The sequence below is a fragment of the Pantherophis guttatus genome, chromosome 1 (genome assembly GCF_059756535.1).
Source record: "Pantherophis guttatus breed Tessera chromosome 1, ASM5975653v1, whole genome shotgun sequence".
NCBI classification, from domain to species: Eukaryota; Metazoa; Chordata; class Lepidosauria; order Squamata; family Colubridae; genus Pantherophis; species Pantherophis guttatus.
In genome coordinates, this window is record NC_142063.1 from 284,721,382 (window position 1) to 284,740,225 (window position 18,844).

Genomic DNA, 18,844 nt, shown 5'->3' on the forward strand with positions numbered 1-18,844 from the left:
AAAGGAAAATAGTAAGCATTTTGTTAAAAAAAGTAAATTACAGTTAAGTAAAAGCACCTTTTGAGTTGAATTCAGCTCCTGGTATCTGTATCCAAGCAATTTTGTTAGAACAGATGTGGAAATAGCTTGCCATTCTAGTTTTCTGGCACCTTTTTTTTTGGTTAACTTTTTGGTCTAGAAGCATCCTTGGAATTCCTAGGGATTCTTCCATCCGTATGCTAACTAGGTCTGACCCTACTTGCCTTCTGAGATTAGCCAAGATAAGCAAAGTACTGCTGTCTGCTGAGGTTACACTGCAGTTAGGAATTCGTGTTTACATATCTAAGAGGCCACGTAAAACAAAATACACAAGAAGAGAAAAAAGTGGGAAGTGAAAATGAGGGTGTGCACAAAATGTGTGGCAGAAAGACCCCACATTCCCAAGGTAGTGCAATGATTGAAGTTTGTGAAGCAAGAACCAGAAGTCCCCAGCCAACGAAGGAGCATGATGTAAATACGTATCAGTCTTCTAAGACCATTACTTGTATCCTCCAAGAATCTTCCAAGAATCAATTAAATTGCAACAAGTAGCATGTAAATTCTAGAAAACAATACATAAATCTCTGAGGTCTTTGCTCTGTAGTTGTCAGTCAACTGAAGTATTAGAGCCTATATTCTTGCCTACAATAAAGTTTATAATCTACTGAACTGTTTTGGGAGCCTTCTATTGAGTCTAGTTAAGATAACTAAACTGAAGATTAGGCACTTCTGTTTCTTGCCCAGTCCAGGTTTGAAACCTAGTTTCTAGATAGATTAAGTTTATATTTTTTTTATCATACAGTTCCTTAATTGCCTTGGCTTGTAGCATCAATAGCACTGAGTGACAATGTCTCATATAATTATTGTCTGCTATTTGAGATTCAAGCTATATATGACTGTTTTTCTGAATTCAGTGTGTCATCAGTGCTATGGCATCCGTAGAATAATTTTAAATTTTGAATTATTTTTGGAACAGTAAATTTCCCAATGACTCTAAGTTAAGCACTTGTCTGTAGTTTTGATTCCTTAATTTTCAACATACTACATGTGGTATAACTATTGGGTCTTCTACATTAGATGTAACTTTCATAACAGTTTCAGACTATTATGAAATATGCTATTTTATATTCAGAAAGATATATCAGTAGTTCAACTCTATAGATTATGGAACTAAGGCATTGTATTTGGTTTGTGACTTTCTCAGTTGAGTGTTCTCCTACTATATTAGCTGTTAATGTGGATAATATCTAATCTACATGGCAGGTTGGAGTAATAACAGAATAACAGAGACATCCAGTGCATTCAATAAGACATAGTTTGGAGTAAACAAGCTATGCAATAGATTATATACTTCAGAAGGGAGAAGAAAGTATTGCATTATTTTATTTTCTCTTCATTTGATATCCAGAGTATGGTATTATATTTCTTCTGTAAATACCTCTTGTATGCTACCACTTTGTTATGACAGAATTATACAGTAATTTCAGTGATCCTTAGAATGATGCCAGCAGCAGAATAAGATTCTGATGGAGAGGGTCAACTCTTGCTGGTAAAGTCAAAGACAGAGGAAAGACTAATAGTAATCCATAAAAGGGATGAAGACATATAGATGTGAAAAAAACCCAAGGAATTTATAAAAAGAAATTCAAAATTAAGAAAAAAATTGAAAACCAATTGTGTATTGTTTCTTAAAAATTGTACGGGCATAGATGTAACATTAAACCAGTTTGGGTGCTAGATAATAAGTCTGCCAGTATGAAAGAAATATCCTTCGTTATTAGTACATCAGAATATCACAAGCTAATCTGGAGGTGTCAAACCCATTACAGGAAGTGATGATGTGGTCAGAATAAAGTCTGGTTATTGATAATGCCAGTAGTGAAAGAGTAGTTCCATGACTGATGATGGACATAAGACACACAGTTGCAATATGGAATGTAAACTAAATCAGAGGGGGCGGGGGAAATTGAAGTAGTAATGTTGAAATATCACATTCTTTAGGACAAAATGGACTGAAATCAACCATTTTAAATCCATTTTAACATAGAGGCCTAGTTGGTGGGAGATTGTCAATGCTCTTTAGGAGGGAAGGTGATGTTTGTGACCTTTAAACAGTACAATTCTTCCTAAAGAATCCCTCTCTGGATCACTTATCATTATTGTCCAGTTGATAGAGTTGTGGGAATTCTGCTACAGGGTACGATCGAGGAAATGGGGTTTTAGTTGGTATTCATGCATGATCACAGAATGGAAATAGCATTGGTCACACTGATGAATGATCTTTGTCTGGACTTAGATAAAGGTAACACACCCATTCTGATCCTGATAGAATTCTCATCTACTTTTGATACTGTAAATAATAAAGTATCTGTCTGGACCACCTATGGCGTTAGGAGCGGTATATATTACCATGGATTCTAGTCCTGCATAAACAGGAGGTTGCAGTCAATGGTGATGGGGAGGAAAGGTCAGCCCCATGGCCTCTCATATATGGCATATACCTTAGAGGTTGGTTTTTTTTTTTAACCTCTGTTTAACACTTAAAGGAAGTTTCTGGAAAATGTCACCAATAGATTTGGGATGCAGTATCACTGGTAGTTGTCCCAGCATCTGGAGGCTCTAGGGGCCTAGATGGGAAAAACTATTTGTGTGTATGTTGTGGGTATTAGTCAGCTATTAATCTGTAAAAAGATTTGCAGCTCTTTACTCGGGACTGTTTACTCAGGATTTGGTGTATTAAATAATGTTTGGAAAAGTTTTTGGAATTTTATGATCTTTATACATTTGATAAAGTTTTCAAATTCTGAAGAATATGTATGGAAAGTTGACATTGTAGAATGTAAAAATTCAAATATTGTTTTTGTATCAGTTCTATCTTATTGCTTCTGACTTGTTCAAACAGCAGCATTTGATTTTTAATGAACTGAAATCAATTAACATTGGAAGGCAATGTTCAATCATCCCACAAGTGCAGTGATATAATTGTACTATAGTTAATATGTTGTCTCTATTTAATGTTTTAATGGCTAATTTTTGAACGTGGACTGTTTGAGACATTGAAAAATTTGAAGATAAATTTTGAATTTTGTGATAATAGTTAACATTTTTGCTTAATAGGTTTGTATTTCTTTAAAAAAAACAAGAACAGCTTCTTCTTGAATGTTTATGTTACGAATTTGAGGTGGTCAATTCAAAATTGAACTTTTAGGTCTGTTTTAGCTCTATGTGTAAATTATCCAGAGAGAGGAAAGGGTGTGTCTATCTTTGCAGTTCCAGCAATAAACAGAGCGTAAATTTGGCAGTGAGATGAGTAACTAGAAACATTTTTTTAATAAACGTAACGCAGGGGCTGGCAGAAACGATTCTGTACAGTGCTAGCACTATTTTTTCCTTATAAGAACAATGAAGAAAAGCATTATATATTTTTACAAAAAAACATTTGAGTTGTTGGTATAAAGAAGGATAAATAGGTGCTAAATTTTTGTTCATCTATAAATTAATTTCACATCTTTCATACAAAAAAAGCAATTCTATCTAAGGCCGGTGCACTCTACTGATGCTGGAAGGAAAGGTTTGTACATTTAAGGATATGCTAGAAAATGTTAGAAAATCTGTTAGAATGTTTCTAACACTCACCTATCCCATAATCTAGGCTCCTGCTCCTTCCTGAACCAGGACAGCTGGCAGTATTTACTAATTCCCATTAATCCTCTTGACAATAATTAACATTTTCCATAGCATTTGGCCCAGGATTCTTCTGAACATGTAAATGTTTTAGTACTGTATATGTGTGATATACATCTTCTTAAAAATCCCTCTCCGATATAGAGTAGTTGTTCTTTCTCTATGGAGTGATTCCAGTTGTTCCAGACTGAGATTTTGGTTGTTTCTCTTACGTTTCATTCTTTTAATCAGGGTGTTGGCTGTTTCTCACTGGTTTCTGGCATGCCATTGCAAATACAGCATTTTTAGTGGTATACCAAATGTCACTTTGAGCTGAATTCACCATGTACACAGACAGACAGACAGACAGACAGACAGACAGACAAACATTTCAAAGTTAGGCACGCATAGAGAAGGCAAATGGCTCGTGTGATTTCAGCATGAAAAGAAAACTGGAGCACCAAACAGGATCATGGATAAGAACTCTTGGGCAGCCATAGGGATAAATGAAGACTAATTTACAACAGGTTTTTGAGAAATGTATTGTAGGTGAAATGCTAATTCACACTGGAAAAACTGAAGACCTGAAGCAGAGGTTTTTACATTCTTGTGAATATTAAAAGCCACCTGGGTGATCCTGAATTAGCAGCATGGAAGAAGACATCTGTCATTCAGAAAGACTAACTTGAGATTTTCCAACATTTTCCAGTGTAGCAAAGCACTTCCTGGCCTCTCCAAGCAAGAAGATTGCTGTGGGACTGTGGGAACTTCCTGGGGTTTTAACAAGTGCCAAAAATGTCCAAAGAAGCCAGGTAAGCTTTTAACAATATGTTTTCTGTTATTTTACACAGTATACATATATTTTTCTTTCAAAGAAAGGGGTAAAAGCATGTGAAAGCTTTTTTCCAGAGTAATCTGAAAATTAATAAGAGAGTTGTGTCTGTGCTATGTGCTTCAAAGATCTTTTCAGATGGCATTAGTGTTTGCATTGAAGAAATAGGATCCATTTACATTAATTAGTCTAATTAATTAAAGAGGATCTATTCATAATGAGACTCCAAAGGAGCAAAGGATTTATCCTTCTTGTATTTGATTGCAGTCTAGTTCACTATTTTATTGGGAAGAAAAAAAAAGCGTTCACATGCCTACTAATTTTATAAGAAAATAAAAGTGATGCATATAAGATCTCCAACAACCCATAAGAATAAAGGAGAACAAGATGTTCAGATTTTTTATTCGACTTTTTTTTCTCCAAACAAGGGAATATTGCTTGTGTGATAATAATAGTTGTTGGATTAAAGTAGACTTTTTGTGTAGACTAAGGATGTTCTGGTGTCCTGAATTCTGCTGCCTTCAAGACTGAAATACTTTTAATGCCAATTTGGAACTAAATAATTCCCAAAAGCAAATTAGCAACAGCAACAGTATTAAGGCATATTTAAATGTTTTACAGCCTTTTATTTGGGATCAGGATTCAACCCTTTAAAAAAAGCGGTGTGATATTAAAACATTTGGATGATTACACATGGGTCATTTTTTTTTTCTGTTTTGTTTCCTTTCAAATTTAGCTTATTTTGGATATAGCCAGGTAGTGGATTGTCCACAAGGTTATAAGAGACTTAATGCAACATTTTGTCAAGGTAAGACATTTGTAGCATTTGTTTTGAGTAATTTTTCTGATTTAAAATTGTTTATGTTTCTCTATTTAATTGGAATTAGAAGGATACATTTGACCTTGCTCTTTTATTTGGAAAAAGACAAAATTCTACCAAAAAGCGACAAGGATTATATGATTATCAGGAGCAAAAACAATTTTAATTGCATTATTTGTATGATTATCAATAAATACTTATATATTATATTATTTGTATTAATATAGTATGAATTCCCATTAGCAGCGGCTAAGGATGTTCACATTCAACCTAATTTAAAATCATAATATATCAATATTTAGTATTATACAGTAACATCAAAATAATTTAAAAACTTAACTTGGGAGTTTATAGAAACCAATAGTTAACTAAATCCATTATGGTAAAATAATTTAATCTGATTATGAAAATGGCTAGGACAGAGGACAGATATTTTATTTTAAATTTATTTAACCTGTGAAAGGACCTCAGGAGACTAGTCAGTGGAGACATGACATAATTTTATCAGGAGAAAATAAATGTGTTGATCTAGTTCTTTTCTTGAGGAATAGCTTTTGCTAGACTTAATGTACAGACTTTACCTATAATTTCCCCACCTCTGGGCTAAATATTTTGGTCATGTACACTCTAGAGCACGGTGTCAAACTTGCAGCATCAGGTTGCCGTCACATGACATTTTGTGATGTTCTTCACCTTCACGGAGCTGGGGTGGGTGTGGCCTACAGTCCCCCAGTTTGACAGCCCTGCTCTAGAGCTAATCTGGAGGTCACAAAAAATCTCTGACCTAGGGCGACCCCTTAAATAGGCAAATTTCACACTTTGAATGCTCTTACAAAAGCATTCTTAGCCCAAAAGTCAAGTAGACTTTTGGAGGAAACAAGTTGGTTCTTCTGATGTATATTCTATACAGTCACTCATTTCCTTCATTAAATTAAAATTAAAATATCAGTTTGATATTGTGTTTAAAATATTGACCTAGAAACTAGGAGTCTATGAGTTTTAGTCCTGTCTTAGCCCAGCCTACCTGACAAAGAGCCATGGTGGCATAATGGTTAGAATGTAGTATTGCAGGCTAATTCTGCTAACAGCAGTTCAAATCTCACTAGGCTCAAGGTTGACTCAGCCTTCCATCCTTCCAAGGTCGGTAAAATGAGGATCCAAATTGTTGGGACAATATGCTGACACTGTAAATCGCTTAGAGAGGGCTGTAAAGCACTATGAAGTGTAATATAAGTCTAAGTGCTATTGCTATTGTGGGAAAATGAGAAAGAGGAAATAGTATTTATGTATGTACATTGCCTTGTGTTATTTATAAAATAATATGGTGGGATAAAAATAAATAAATAGTAAATTTACCACAAATGTTCATTCGCTCATCAACCTTAAAAGATCTATTGATTTCACATAAGATTCTGACTGCTGCAATGTGCTCTATACAGGGCTGCCCTTGAACAGCATTCAGAAGCTTCAACTAAGCAGTGCAATATGTGGCAGCATAGGTAGTAAACAGTGTCAGATATGCAATTACTACTGCATGAGTTGCATTGGTTATCGGGGTGTTTTTAGATGCAATTCAGGGTGTTGGTTGTCACCTTTAAAGACCTATATGCTTGGGACTTAGTTACCTAAGGGACCATCTTCTCAATAGTTTCGACTTAGCCAAATGGGTCTGGCAGATTGGGCAAGCTGCAGGTCCTTTCAATCGAGGAATGTCAACTGGCAGAGAGCAGGAGATGTGGCTTCTCTGCTGTAGCCCCTCCTGCCCTTTGGAAGTGCCTCCCTTCAGAAATTAGAGTGGTCCTGTTGACCTTTCATAAGGTTTTAAAAGCCTGCAATGTTCCCAGGTCTGGATGTGTTAAGGGCCCCATTTCTTATTTACACTGGCAATTGTTATAATTTTCTTGGCTACTGGATACATTTATTTTTGTACTGCTTTTACTTGTTTTATTTATAATTTTATTTATATTTTGCATTTATGAACCGCCCATCTCCCTCAAACAGAGAGACTGGGCAGTTTTACGATAAGTCTTTTAGAATTGTTTGCTGCCCAGAGTTACTGGGTTGAAATGGGTGGCCACAGAAATTAATCAATCAAATAAACAAATGGTTGGATTAGAATAAAAGAGTCAAGAAGACTTAAGCTTTGAAGGGAAATGATTGCTTTATGCTCCTCTCATGAATCCTAATCCTTTTGTAACATCTACAGTTGGTCTTCTGTTTGAAGTGAGCACTGTATTTCATTCAGTGTAGTTCTGCTGCTTGACAACTGAACAGGGACTAGCTTTTTCTTTCCAACTAGAGGTCTGCATTCTCATGGTGAAATAATGTATCTCCAGGAAATCAGTTTTAACTCTGTTGCCTACAGTGGTCTATGTGTAATTCTTCGTATTAAAGTCATAAGCTGCTTATTCATCATTCCTCTTATCTGGGATCAGGTCAAAGAATTATCTCCCATCTGAACTATGCATTGCAATTACTGTTCATAGCTGGTTGATACATGCTTGGATTGTTAAATAAAGTTTGGAACTGACTGTCTGTAAACTTTAACCATTTATTTGAGTTTAAAGCAGTGGTGAAATCCAAATTGTTTTACTACCGGTTCTGTGGGCGTGGCTTGGTAGGCGTGGCAGGGGAAGGATACTACAAAATCCCCATTCCCTCCGTACTCCTGGGAGAAGGATATTGCAAAATCTCCATTCCCACCCTACTGGGGCCAGCCAGAGGTGGTATTTGCCGGTTCTCTGAACTACTCAAAATTTCCCCTGCCGGTTTTCCGAACTGCTCAAAATTTCTGCTACCGGTTTTCCAGAACCTGTCAGAACCTGCTGGATTTCACCCCTGGTTTAAAGTTATCCAATGACATAAAATAAAAAATGGAAGCAAATGTTGTTTTTTTAAACCTGGAAAGAGGAAGAGATAAGAAGAAAATATTCATATATATTATTTTGGTACATCCTGCATATTCCATTCACACATTTGTGCTGCAATTTGTTTCTTGCATGGTTACTAAATTATAATTTTGTGGAAGACTGCAGTAGATGAGCTGCCTTATTAAGACATGAGCTTTATGTGTCTGTAGGAGATGTTCATTCAATGCCATAGACCAGTGATGGTTAACCTTTTTGTCACCAAGTGCCAATATGTGCGCGCGCGCACTGGAGCGCCACAATCCAGAAGAGAGCAGCTGGCTGCTGCACATGTGCATGGCAGCCAGCTGCTTTTCCAGGTTCCGTTGCATGCATGTGTGCCAGCCAGCTGGTCCGGCATGCAAGCGCACCGGACATCTGCTCTCTTCTGGGTTCTGACACACACATGCGCGATGACAGCTAGTCTTCATGTGAAGACCAGCTGGCTGGCACGCATGCGCACGCCAGAACCCAGAAGAGACCAGCTGGCTGGGGCGCATGCCAAAAGAGCAACTGGCGACGGCGCGCATGCCCGCAGACAGGTCTCTGCATGCCACCTCTGGCACGCATGCCATAGGTTCGCCATCACGGCCATAGACCCTGTCTCTTGGTATCCCACCAATTTATTCTTTTCTTCATTGTTTAACACATTTAACATCTATTGAACATATAAATGAAAGCGCTGGGAGAGTTCATCAGAGGTTTTGGGGTGGAGTTTCCACAGTATGTGGTATTCTGTTCTAAAGAAACCACAGAAAGGGAAGCACAAATGTACTGTATGTTCAAAATATCTCCTTCTACTTAGAAAGTGAAGGAACGTACTAATACCATAGAGAACACCTGAGTTAAAAGAAGTAGAAGAACAAATAAAAGCTGTGCAGTTGTTAATGTTTAGTAAATTCCCACCCGAAGAAGGGGAAAATGGAGATGCCTTTCAAAAGCAAATTACAGATTTTTCCAAGAGGCCTGAAGCAATAGTGATGAGGGATTTAAATTCCCCTGTCATCTGTTGGGAAACAAACTCTGCCAGGCATGATCTTTCCAGGAAATTCCTGACTAGTCTTGCTGACAATTTTCTTCTTCAGAAAGTAAAGGAAAGCGCTAGAGAATCTGTTGCCCTTCACTTGACGCTAACCAATAGGGAAGACTTAATTGAGAAAATTAAATTAACAAATAATTTGGGGGAAGGTAACTATGTAATCTTGGAATTCTTGATTTTAAGAGAAAGTAAGCTGAGTGAGTCTAATCAATTGTATATATTAAATCTTATAAACTCAGAGCAACCATAAGTTATAGTCCAGGGCAAGAGGAGCTAATTGGAAGCAGAACTCAAGATGAGTAGGAGTTATTTAAAAATGAGATATTGAAAGGATATCAAATCCTTACAGACAAGATCCAGTGAGGTACGAAAAAAAAAGCCAGCAGAAAAAGCAATGTGGCTTTACAAAAAACTTAGTGGAGCTCTAAAAAGAAGAAAGAATGCATACAAGAAGATGGAAAGAAAAATAGATTGCCAAGGAAGACATGAAACTCAGAACTATAACTGGGATATTAGAAGAGCTAAATAATGCTAAGGACAACAGAAGGGACTTTTTAAAGATATATTCAAAATAAATAAAAAAGAATCAGAATTCTAATTGCTCAGTGAGTGAATGAAAATGCAATATAACAAAAACCAGAACTATCAATTCCTGTTGGCAATTATGAAAAGTAAAATATTTTTTTAATTCATTTATCAAATTTGTTTGCCACCCAAATCCCAATGACACTGGACAGCTCACATCTCCAATACCCTTTACCTTCCCAAACACTAATTCTTTAAAAATAAATTCTGTGGAAGTAACATAATTAGAAATTCTTACTTTTTAAACCTTATATTAACAAATGACATATAATACAGTTTTTGGGTTTAAATAGCCTTGTCATAGAAAGATCATCCAAATCATAAATTGTTTAGTTTGATGCACAAAAGAACACATTGTAGCTCATAAATTAAATCCAGTTGTTCTAGGCAGACTGCAGTCCAGCCAAAATGAAAAATGAAACATATTGATTATTTCTTGTTTCCCACTGACCCACCCATTTTCAGCCTGTTAAGATCAACAGGAAGAAAAAAAAAGAGAGAGACGTGGGCTTTGAACTTTAGGACTGTTGTATGTATGGGCTGACACAATTGGCCAATAGGCATCCTATAATTTTTTATGGAAACTATTAGTTTAAAAATTAGATCTTGGTAGATCTGGTAATCAGGTTTGGTTTCTGAGTATGTTCACAGATAACAGGTAGAGTTTAAACTGGATAGGTCTCACTTAGTATTCTATTTAATAAACCAAATTGTTGTAATTCAAGAATGAATTTCAACTTGCTCCAAATTTTCATCTAGCCGACAAAGTGTCCAAAGGCCGTCACAGGTTTTTTTTCAGTGCGGTATGCCATAAAATTGAATGTGGCAGATTCTTGGGTTCATTTCTGATTTTCAATGCTATGGTTGTGACCATAACTGTCAGATACCATTTTATCATTGTCTTTGGTGGTGATGTGGTGAAATTGGATTCAAATTGTTTAGAACATCTGTGCTATAAGTCTAAATATTATGCCACATTATTTCTCAGTATAGAAACAGAAAGACTCAAACTGGATATTTAGTGTCCTTTAAGATATATTTTCATTGCCCATATATTTATATACTGTCCCAGACCAAACTAAAACTGCTTTTAAATTAAAAAAATATATTTTATGAATTTTGTTTGATAAAGATAGACAAAAGAAAGCATTTTAAAACTGCTATTTTTCGCAGAACCTTCATTTTAATTCTGATTCCATTCCTAACTGCTTTAGCAGATTGGTTTCAGTATAATATAATCAGCTGGACAAGATACTTCAAGTAGGTAATCACTAACTACGGGTGAATTAACATGCAATGAATAGAAAACATACATTTTGCCCAAAGTTTGAAGAAACAGTCTTTTCAAAATACTTTCCCCTTCCTCATGTTAAGGTTTGTTATTTACTTTTAGTCTCTGGATACATAATGCAATATAATATCAGTACATCAGTTTCTTAAAGAGTTTACCAAGAAGCCATGCTTCATGTACCGTTATTAAACATTTGTTAAACTGGATATAATAAGAATTATAATTCTTAAACAGTAGTATCAGAATTTAAAATGCTTTGATTTTCTTACTAACCGTAGTAACCTTGAAATTATTTAACCAGGTTTACATGACCCCTCATATTAATTAATAGTAAAATGGCACTGGTGTTGATAGATTGGGCAATATTTTAAAACAAACATATCTGATCTACAATACATTCTAGTAAAAGAATAGGTTTGTTATTCTTCGGGCATAGACATTTATGTCCTAACTATACTGAATCTCACTGTGTGCCTTCTCTATTAATTCATTGCCTTGATGCTATCTTTCAGGGACACTGGAAGCTTTATTATTTGGTGGGCGGGGGGCAGGAAAGCTGGATAATATAAAAAGATAATACATTATCTTTTACAATATCTGAGTATTACAGATACTCAGGAATCATGCAATTATCAATAACTGCTAATATTCTTTTTATATTAAAGAATATAGGGAAGAAATAGGAAGTGGATAAGTCCATGAAATTATGTTTTTGGGTTGCTATAGGGTACTTGTCCTATACTATTCATATAGGAGATTAGTTGTTACTAGTTTGATAGTCATGACTGCAGGTATCATATATTACCATCACAGCTCTACAGGATTCAGTAGAATTGTGCTATTCCTTGCCAACTTATTTGAAACAATAGAACAATTTATCTATGAAAAAAAAGTCCTGTTCCTATGTCTGATGGATGAGTTGTCATATTATGTATGAAATGAATATTTCACACAGTTAATTGTTCATATAGTGGGCAAACTTCAAACTTCTCTTCCTAAGGAAAGATTTACACAATTGTGATCACAGCACATTCTGGTATCATAGTTCATTACCATGATATACATTTTATTGTGCAATATAATCAAACGCCTGCTTTTCATTAAGAGTAATATAATGTCCTTGGACAAAAAGTTGAAATAGGCCAGGATGATAGTCTGTTCCATATGTCACGATATGGGGTAAAATTAGGTTATCGTGATTACACTGATAAAATATAAATTTGATAGATAAAATGTAGTTAAAGTTTTTTTTTGTCCCGCCAAAGCACAGAAGAAGGTTCAACGAATAATATCAGGATTATTCAGGATTTTTTTCCCCACTATGTGGATGTATTTAATTAAAGATCACCCACTGTTTAATGAACTCAACATAGCACTAGGGTTATGTATTCTGTTCTTCCATGACAAAATTGTCCTTTAAATCTGTTTCTTTCTAGACTATCAGAAACTCACCAGAGGTGGGTTTCAGCAGATTCTGACCAGTTCTGGAGAACCGGTAGCGGAAATTTTGAGTAGTTCGGAGAACCGGTAGTAAAAATTCTGACTGGCCCCTCCCCATCTAATCTCTGCCTCCCAAGTACCAGCTGATCAGGAGAAAATGGGGATTTTGCAGTAACCTTCCCCTGGAGTGGGGTGGGAATGGAAATTTTACAGTATCCTTCCCCTGCCATGCCCACCAAGCCACGCCCACCAAGCCATGCCACGCCCACCAAGCCATACCCACAGAACCGGTAGTAAAAAAATTTGAAACCCACCACTGAAACTCACGTTGCCAATTATTTTATGTATCTTGGTCTACTATTCATTAAATTAAATTAAATTAAATTAATACTTTAAAACTGAGTATCACGTGTGGAACAAACACATTGTTATAATACAAGTAGCTTTTCAATAGCTGAGTAGTTCAATAGTTGAATTATTAGAAACATTTTATATTTTTCAACTGTAAACTCCATTATTTATTACTTAATAATTTCCAACATATCACTCAAATCACTTTCAAGTTACTCTCTCTCAACTCAACTCACCTCACAGGGTTGTTGTAGGGAAAAGAAGAGGGGGAAGGTATGTTGGATATCTTCACCACTTTGAGTTATTTGTAAAAAACAATAAAGGCAGGATATAAATAAATATAAAAATTTGTTACACTTGTATCTTACAAATTAATGCCAATCTAGGCATTCCTTTAGTGTTTTAAAGAGATAAGAGAAAAATGGGGACCAGATTTGAGAACTGATAGATTCTGTAATGTCTAATGATTAATAGAATTGTTTTGTATAGATTCTGATATACCGTAGGTTTATTTAACTGACAATCAGTTGTGTTCCTTTTCAGACATTAATGAATGCCAGTTACAAGGGGTTTGCCCTAATGGTGAGTGTTTAAATACCATGGGCAGCTATAGGTGTACCTGCAAACTGGGATTTGTACCAGATCCTACTCTTTCCAGATGTGTCCGTAAGTAACCAAAACAATCAGTACCATTTAGTTATGTGTTTGCTTTCTCCTGGCCTTCTTAAAATTAGTATTGGAACAGCTTAGTCATTGTCAATTTAAATGTTCCTGTGGCAGTTATTCTGACTAGGAGACATTTCAGTTCACCATTTTGAATTGTTTTGCTTTAAAAGTTAATGAGAAAGGATAGTTTTAACCAGATTGTATGTTGCAGTAGAATCCAGAAAGTTCATTTTCCCAAATAAATAACAAATACAAAATCAATTTTTGGGGTATGCACCAGCAGACCATTTGCCAACACCCCTTGCCTCCAAAGTGGCTGAGTAAAATAACTGATTTTTACTAATTAAGACCCAATGATCTCAACAGGGTTTGATTAAAACAACCAACCATATGTAAACTATGTTTTGATATCTCACGATTTCTGATTTTACCAGCACTAAATGCCCATGTGCTCATGAAAGTAAGGGTTATTACTTACTCAGGGAGCATCCCAACATGTTGATCGCGAGATTGAGATAATTACAGTATAAAACCTTGTTTAGCTGGATCTGCAAATAATTTGTTAATTTGGTCTTTTCATTTTCAAGAACTACATGGGTTATTAAGGATCATTCTCCTTCATCCTTGATAATTACTTTACTAGGTCTGTTATTTTATCTTATATGGAATGCTATGTATGCTTCAGAAATGATTAGGAAGAAGTATTTTGAATCTTACATGAATACAATTTTTCCTTTCCAATTATTAAAGCTTCCTAACTTTGCTAAGGAGATTCTTAAAGCAGCCACAACTTTTTAAATCCATTCTCTGTTAATAGTCCCTTAGTTTTGCATATGTATAAATTATTTTCTTCCTAAAGTTTTAATAACCCAGTGAGGAGCTAAACGTGCTGAATAACTAAAGCATGTTTGTGATTTATTGCAAGGGGAAAAAAAATAGAAACACAGAGGGGAAAATGTAAAGAAGGATTCTGAAAAGATGGTTGGCTGAAATTTTTTTGAGGAATGAGCTGAACTCCAACAATTTGTTACAAGTCCCATTTGTGAAAACTTTTGCTAAGAGTTGTAAATTAAATAAAATAGAGCCTTGTTTTCCTTGTTGCAGTCACATTTTTAATAAAAGCCTTTTACATGATGGAGCTCTCAAGTGGCTCATAAATATTTCATATGCCCAATTCAAATCCAACTGAGATGTCTGCTTGCATGGAGTAATATAAGTCAGTTGAGCAATCTCTGAGCTCAGAGTTTTCAGATAAACAAGTGTATTTTCCATAGTTGAAGTGATCCTTTCTCCTATCTGCCAAGATAATGGAAACTCTTATTAGGCATATCTTTGACCAGCCAGTTCACATGCTATTTTTGCCAACATAATAAACACCTGGGAATGACTTGAATTTTTTTTGTATAAAGAAGAATAAGAAGATATGGGTTGTCTTTGAAACTTGGATAAATGGTTGAGGAGTAGAATGTAAAACTTGACATCTGATTAGTCCCAAGTAAGAATCACTTTATTAATGCATGGGTAAGTAGTGATTTCTTATAAAGGTTAAAAAATATAAATTAATTATTGGAAATAAGAATAAGCATCAAGTTGCGTGGAGTCACATGCAAGGATATTGTGTCAGCTCTCAGCGATGTAAAGTTGCTGCATTCTCATTTTCTCTGCCAATAAAACATTGTTTGGTCTCTGGAATTATTTAAAACATGTGCTGGTCTCAGTGCTTTATTTTATAGATTATAATAAGGTAGGCAATTATGACCCCTTTACAACTCGTGGACTTCAAGTCCCAGAATTCCTGAGCCATGCTGACTCAGGGATTCTGGGAATTGAAGTCCATAGGTTGTAAAGGGGCCATAGTTGCCCAACTCTTTATTATATGGTTGCAATTGGAAGAGCTTTCCACACACATAGGCCTTTTTTTAAAAAAATCAATTTCAGAAGAATTACTTATTGGATGCTACTACAGATTAGTTGTCACCTATGACTTCTTGTTGTGCTGGAGATTCCAAAGGGTTCCCTTTCTTTTAACCCAGTACTAGAACAAATATATAATGAAAGATGTTTTCTTTCTTCCTTTTCCCAAAGCCAGAAAATATAGAACTTTACCAAAAAAAAAAAAAAACCACAATAGAGATGGTAGCCAAGCAGCCATGCAGTTGCATATGGAAAAGCTTTGGTGAAAATTTCTTTTTCAAAATAATACAGTGAAATGTAGGGCATATTATTTGAGTGCGGAAAGTAGAGGAGTAGAATTTATGTGAGAAGATAGCAATACCACATAATGAAGTCTGCACACTTTTTCCTACTTGGATAGAATTAATAATGAATCTTGAATAGATTTTTTTACAGAATCCCTTAAACCTTTCTTCTTTTTACATATTACTAGAAAGACCGAAATTGGGGGAAAAGCCTTATCTATTTATGGGAGTCTTTGGGTTCTAAAAGCCACCTCTTTATTAGAGGTGGTCTGTTTTGCTCATGGCTAAACTAGGCCATTTAAAAAATGTACAGTGGAGTGCAAATGAATTTTCACATTGAAAGAACTGATTTCAACTATAAAAGCAACATTCTGAAAGAAATGCAGTTTCCCAAACATCCCTCTCCCTCCTCAAAAAAACAAAGCAAGACAAAAAATTAATACCAGATTATAGGCAGATTTGTTTTAAGAAAACTATATATGATGGAATGTGCTTAACACTCTATAATCACTTCATAACTGTATTGTGTTCCTGACTTTCATGCTCAGTAGGAAGATTACAGGCTGTTTCAAGCTAGACACCTAATAATCATTTAACAAGATCCTCAATACAATGTGACCCTTTATAGGTACACTTCTGTTTTAAAACATTTTGAAGCCCAACAAGTATATTTGTTGAGTGACCACACACACAAAGGTTGAGAATATATGTGGTATCTTTATTGTCTTACATAGTGACATTATATAGTTTGTTACTTTCAAGACTGCAGACTCCTACATATATTGTCACTTTTTTAGGGGGTGGGGGATTTCTCACTTTCCAGAATAAATGAGATAACTTATTGTGTACAAATATATGTACACAGTTGGCTTGAAACACAGGAGCTATATTTAAATTGATCATGTACCTTAATTTATTTATTAGTTTGATTTATATGCTGCCCTTCTCCAGAGTCAGGGCGGCTTACAATACTTTTAAGCAATAGCCTTCATACTTTTGTATATACCTGCTTAGTAGGGCTTTTGGCCCCCCTAAGTTGTGTTCTATTTTATACAAAGTCAGCTTATTGCCCCCACAAACCGGGTCCTCATTTTACCTACCTCGGAAGGATGGAAGGCTGAGTCAACTTTGAGCCTGGTGAGAATTGAACTCGCAGTAATTGCAGCTGCCTGCAGTTTAGTCCACTGCACCACCAGGCTCCTATTATAATTGAATTATAATTAGGCTGCATCTGTAAAAAAATGTTTCAGGCTAAAATGTTTTCTTCCTATTTTTGTTTGTATGCAAATAGATGAAGAAAAAGAACTTTTTCTAGGTTTGTCAAGTTGAAGAACATTAACTATTATTTCTTTAATGTCCTGTGCGTAATATACAGTATATTAGAATATGGGTGAAATCTACCAATTACTGCTGCTGTGCAACATCTGTTAATTTAATTGCATAATTGATAGGTTGATTTTTAATAGTTCCTCAGGGTTTAGGATTGAACCATTCTTTTACAAATTAGATATGTATTCTGCTAGAAATCAATATATCTAGACATATATTTGTCTTTGGGTTGGATCTAGACAAGTCTTGGTAAGAAGACCTGGGATCTTCTTTGAAAAGGCAGAATGTCTTTTAAAATATAGCCATGCCAAATCTGCAAAAAAATTGGATTCACTAAAATGAATATAACTAATCAGCCGTAAGCTTGATAAATGTCTTGGTTTTTTTTTTGTAGGACAGAAGAAACAGATTAATTTATGTGGAATATAATTTATAACTTGATCCATCTTGGTGACCATGACTTAAACTTTTGTTTAACTATTATCACATCTGATTTGGCATTCTTATTCATTACTTTTTTCCATATTTTAGCATAATTCAAATTTTCTGACCTGCCAATATAGCTTGTTTTATTTTTATAGTAACAGAAAGAGATCCAATATATTCTGATTTCACTTTGACTCCTTGCTATCTGTTCTTATAACTATGATTTTTTTTTTAGAACAGCAATAGAACAGTAGTTCTGTTAACTGAAGGAATTTCAGATTTTGGTGATGTGAATTTGGAAAGACCTGCAGAAAAAAAAACAAAGCATTTGGGAAGGATGATAGTGCTCTTAGCTGATTTTTTTTGCCACTGATTTATGTGCATTGATTGATTAGAAATGACTTTTGTTTCCAGTTTCCTTGGTGACCTTAAATGATCTTACCTATCAAGTCAAAGTTGTCATTTTGTAATTCATTTGTGACATAGCTTTGTAATGTGAGTGTTGGAAGTGAGTGTGTGATCTGTCAACGTTCTGTATTTTTACTGTTCACCTGCTTTAAGCTTGCTTAAGTGCTTCTGCATGGGAATAAGGCATTCTCCTAATTCTATGTTATTGGAGCATGGCTGCATCTAATTTGAACACTGGCTTTTACTTCTAAACAATTTGGGCTTTACTTTTGAACTGTATCAAATTGATGTCAGATATGACTTATGAAAAATGTTTTGTTTCTAGACATCAGCATCCTTTTGTCTCTAATGATGTGTTGAATTTTTTTTTTCTTATTTGTGGTGGAACTCCTGTGGTGTTTCTCTGTTTTGTTTCTCAAGTAAACTTTAGCATCCTCCTTCCCTTTTTGCTGCAGTTGATAATCCCATGGTCATTGAAGAGAAAGGGCCCTGCTACCGGTTTGTCAGTGCAGGAAAGCAGTGTATGCACCCTCTCTCTGTACAGCTCAGCAAGCAGCTCTGCTGTTGCAGTGTTGGCAAGGCCTGGGGCCCCCGCTGTGAAAAATGTCCCCTTCCAGGAACAGGTAAGAGGTTCCCAGAAAACGGATGTATTTGCACCCATGTATAACATACCACATAGATAATAATATAATGTCATTCACCATAGTCTTGTATTGGTTGTATCTCTTAACATTGGAAACTGCAATAGATGAGGTTTTTTTTTCCTTCTATATTTTGCAATAACCAGCTTTCCAATTACAAAGCATTTGTTGAGTGATGTTTGTTACTGCATAATTCATTTTACAAGATGGTCACAAATGCATTAAAACGTG

At 35.3% G+C, this 18,844-nt stretch overlaps 1 protein-coding gene across 3 annotated transcripts in view; it reads left to right on the forward strand.

Annotated features, from left to right (window-relative positions):
• LTBP1 (latent transforming growth factor beta binding protein 1) overlaps positions 1 to 18,844 on the forward strand; it is a 192,719-nt gene that overhangs the window by 111,245 nt on the left and 62,630 nt on the right. For 2 of the 3 annotated variants that reach the window (XM_034428126.3, XM_087883051.1), the window contains exons 8-11: positions 4,391 to 4,493; positions 5,250 to 5,321; positions 13,489 to 13,611; positions 18,428 to 18,595. In XM_034428126.3, coding sequence (XP_034284017.2) covers positions 4,391 to 4,493; positions 5,250 to 5,321; positions 13,489 to 13,611; positions 18,428 to 18,595 — 466 coding nt within the window. The remainder of the gene's footprint in view (positions 1 to 4,390; positions 4,494 to 5,249; positions 5,322 to 13,488; positions 13,612 to 18,427; positions 18,596 to 18,844) is intronic. The other variant, XM_034428127.3, reaches the window with a different exon arrangement.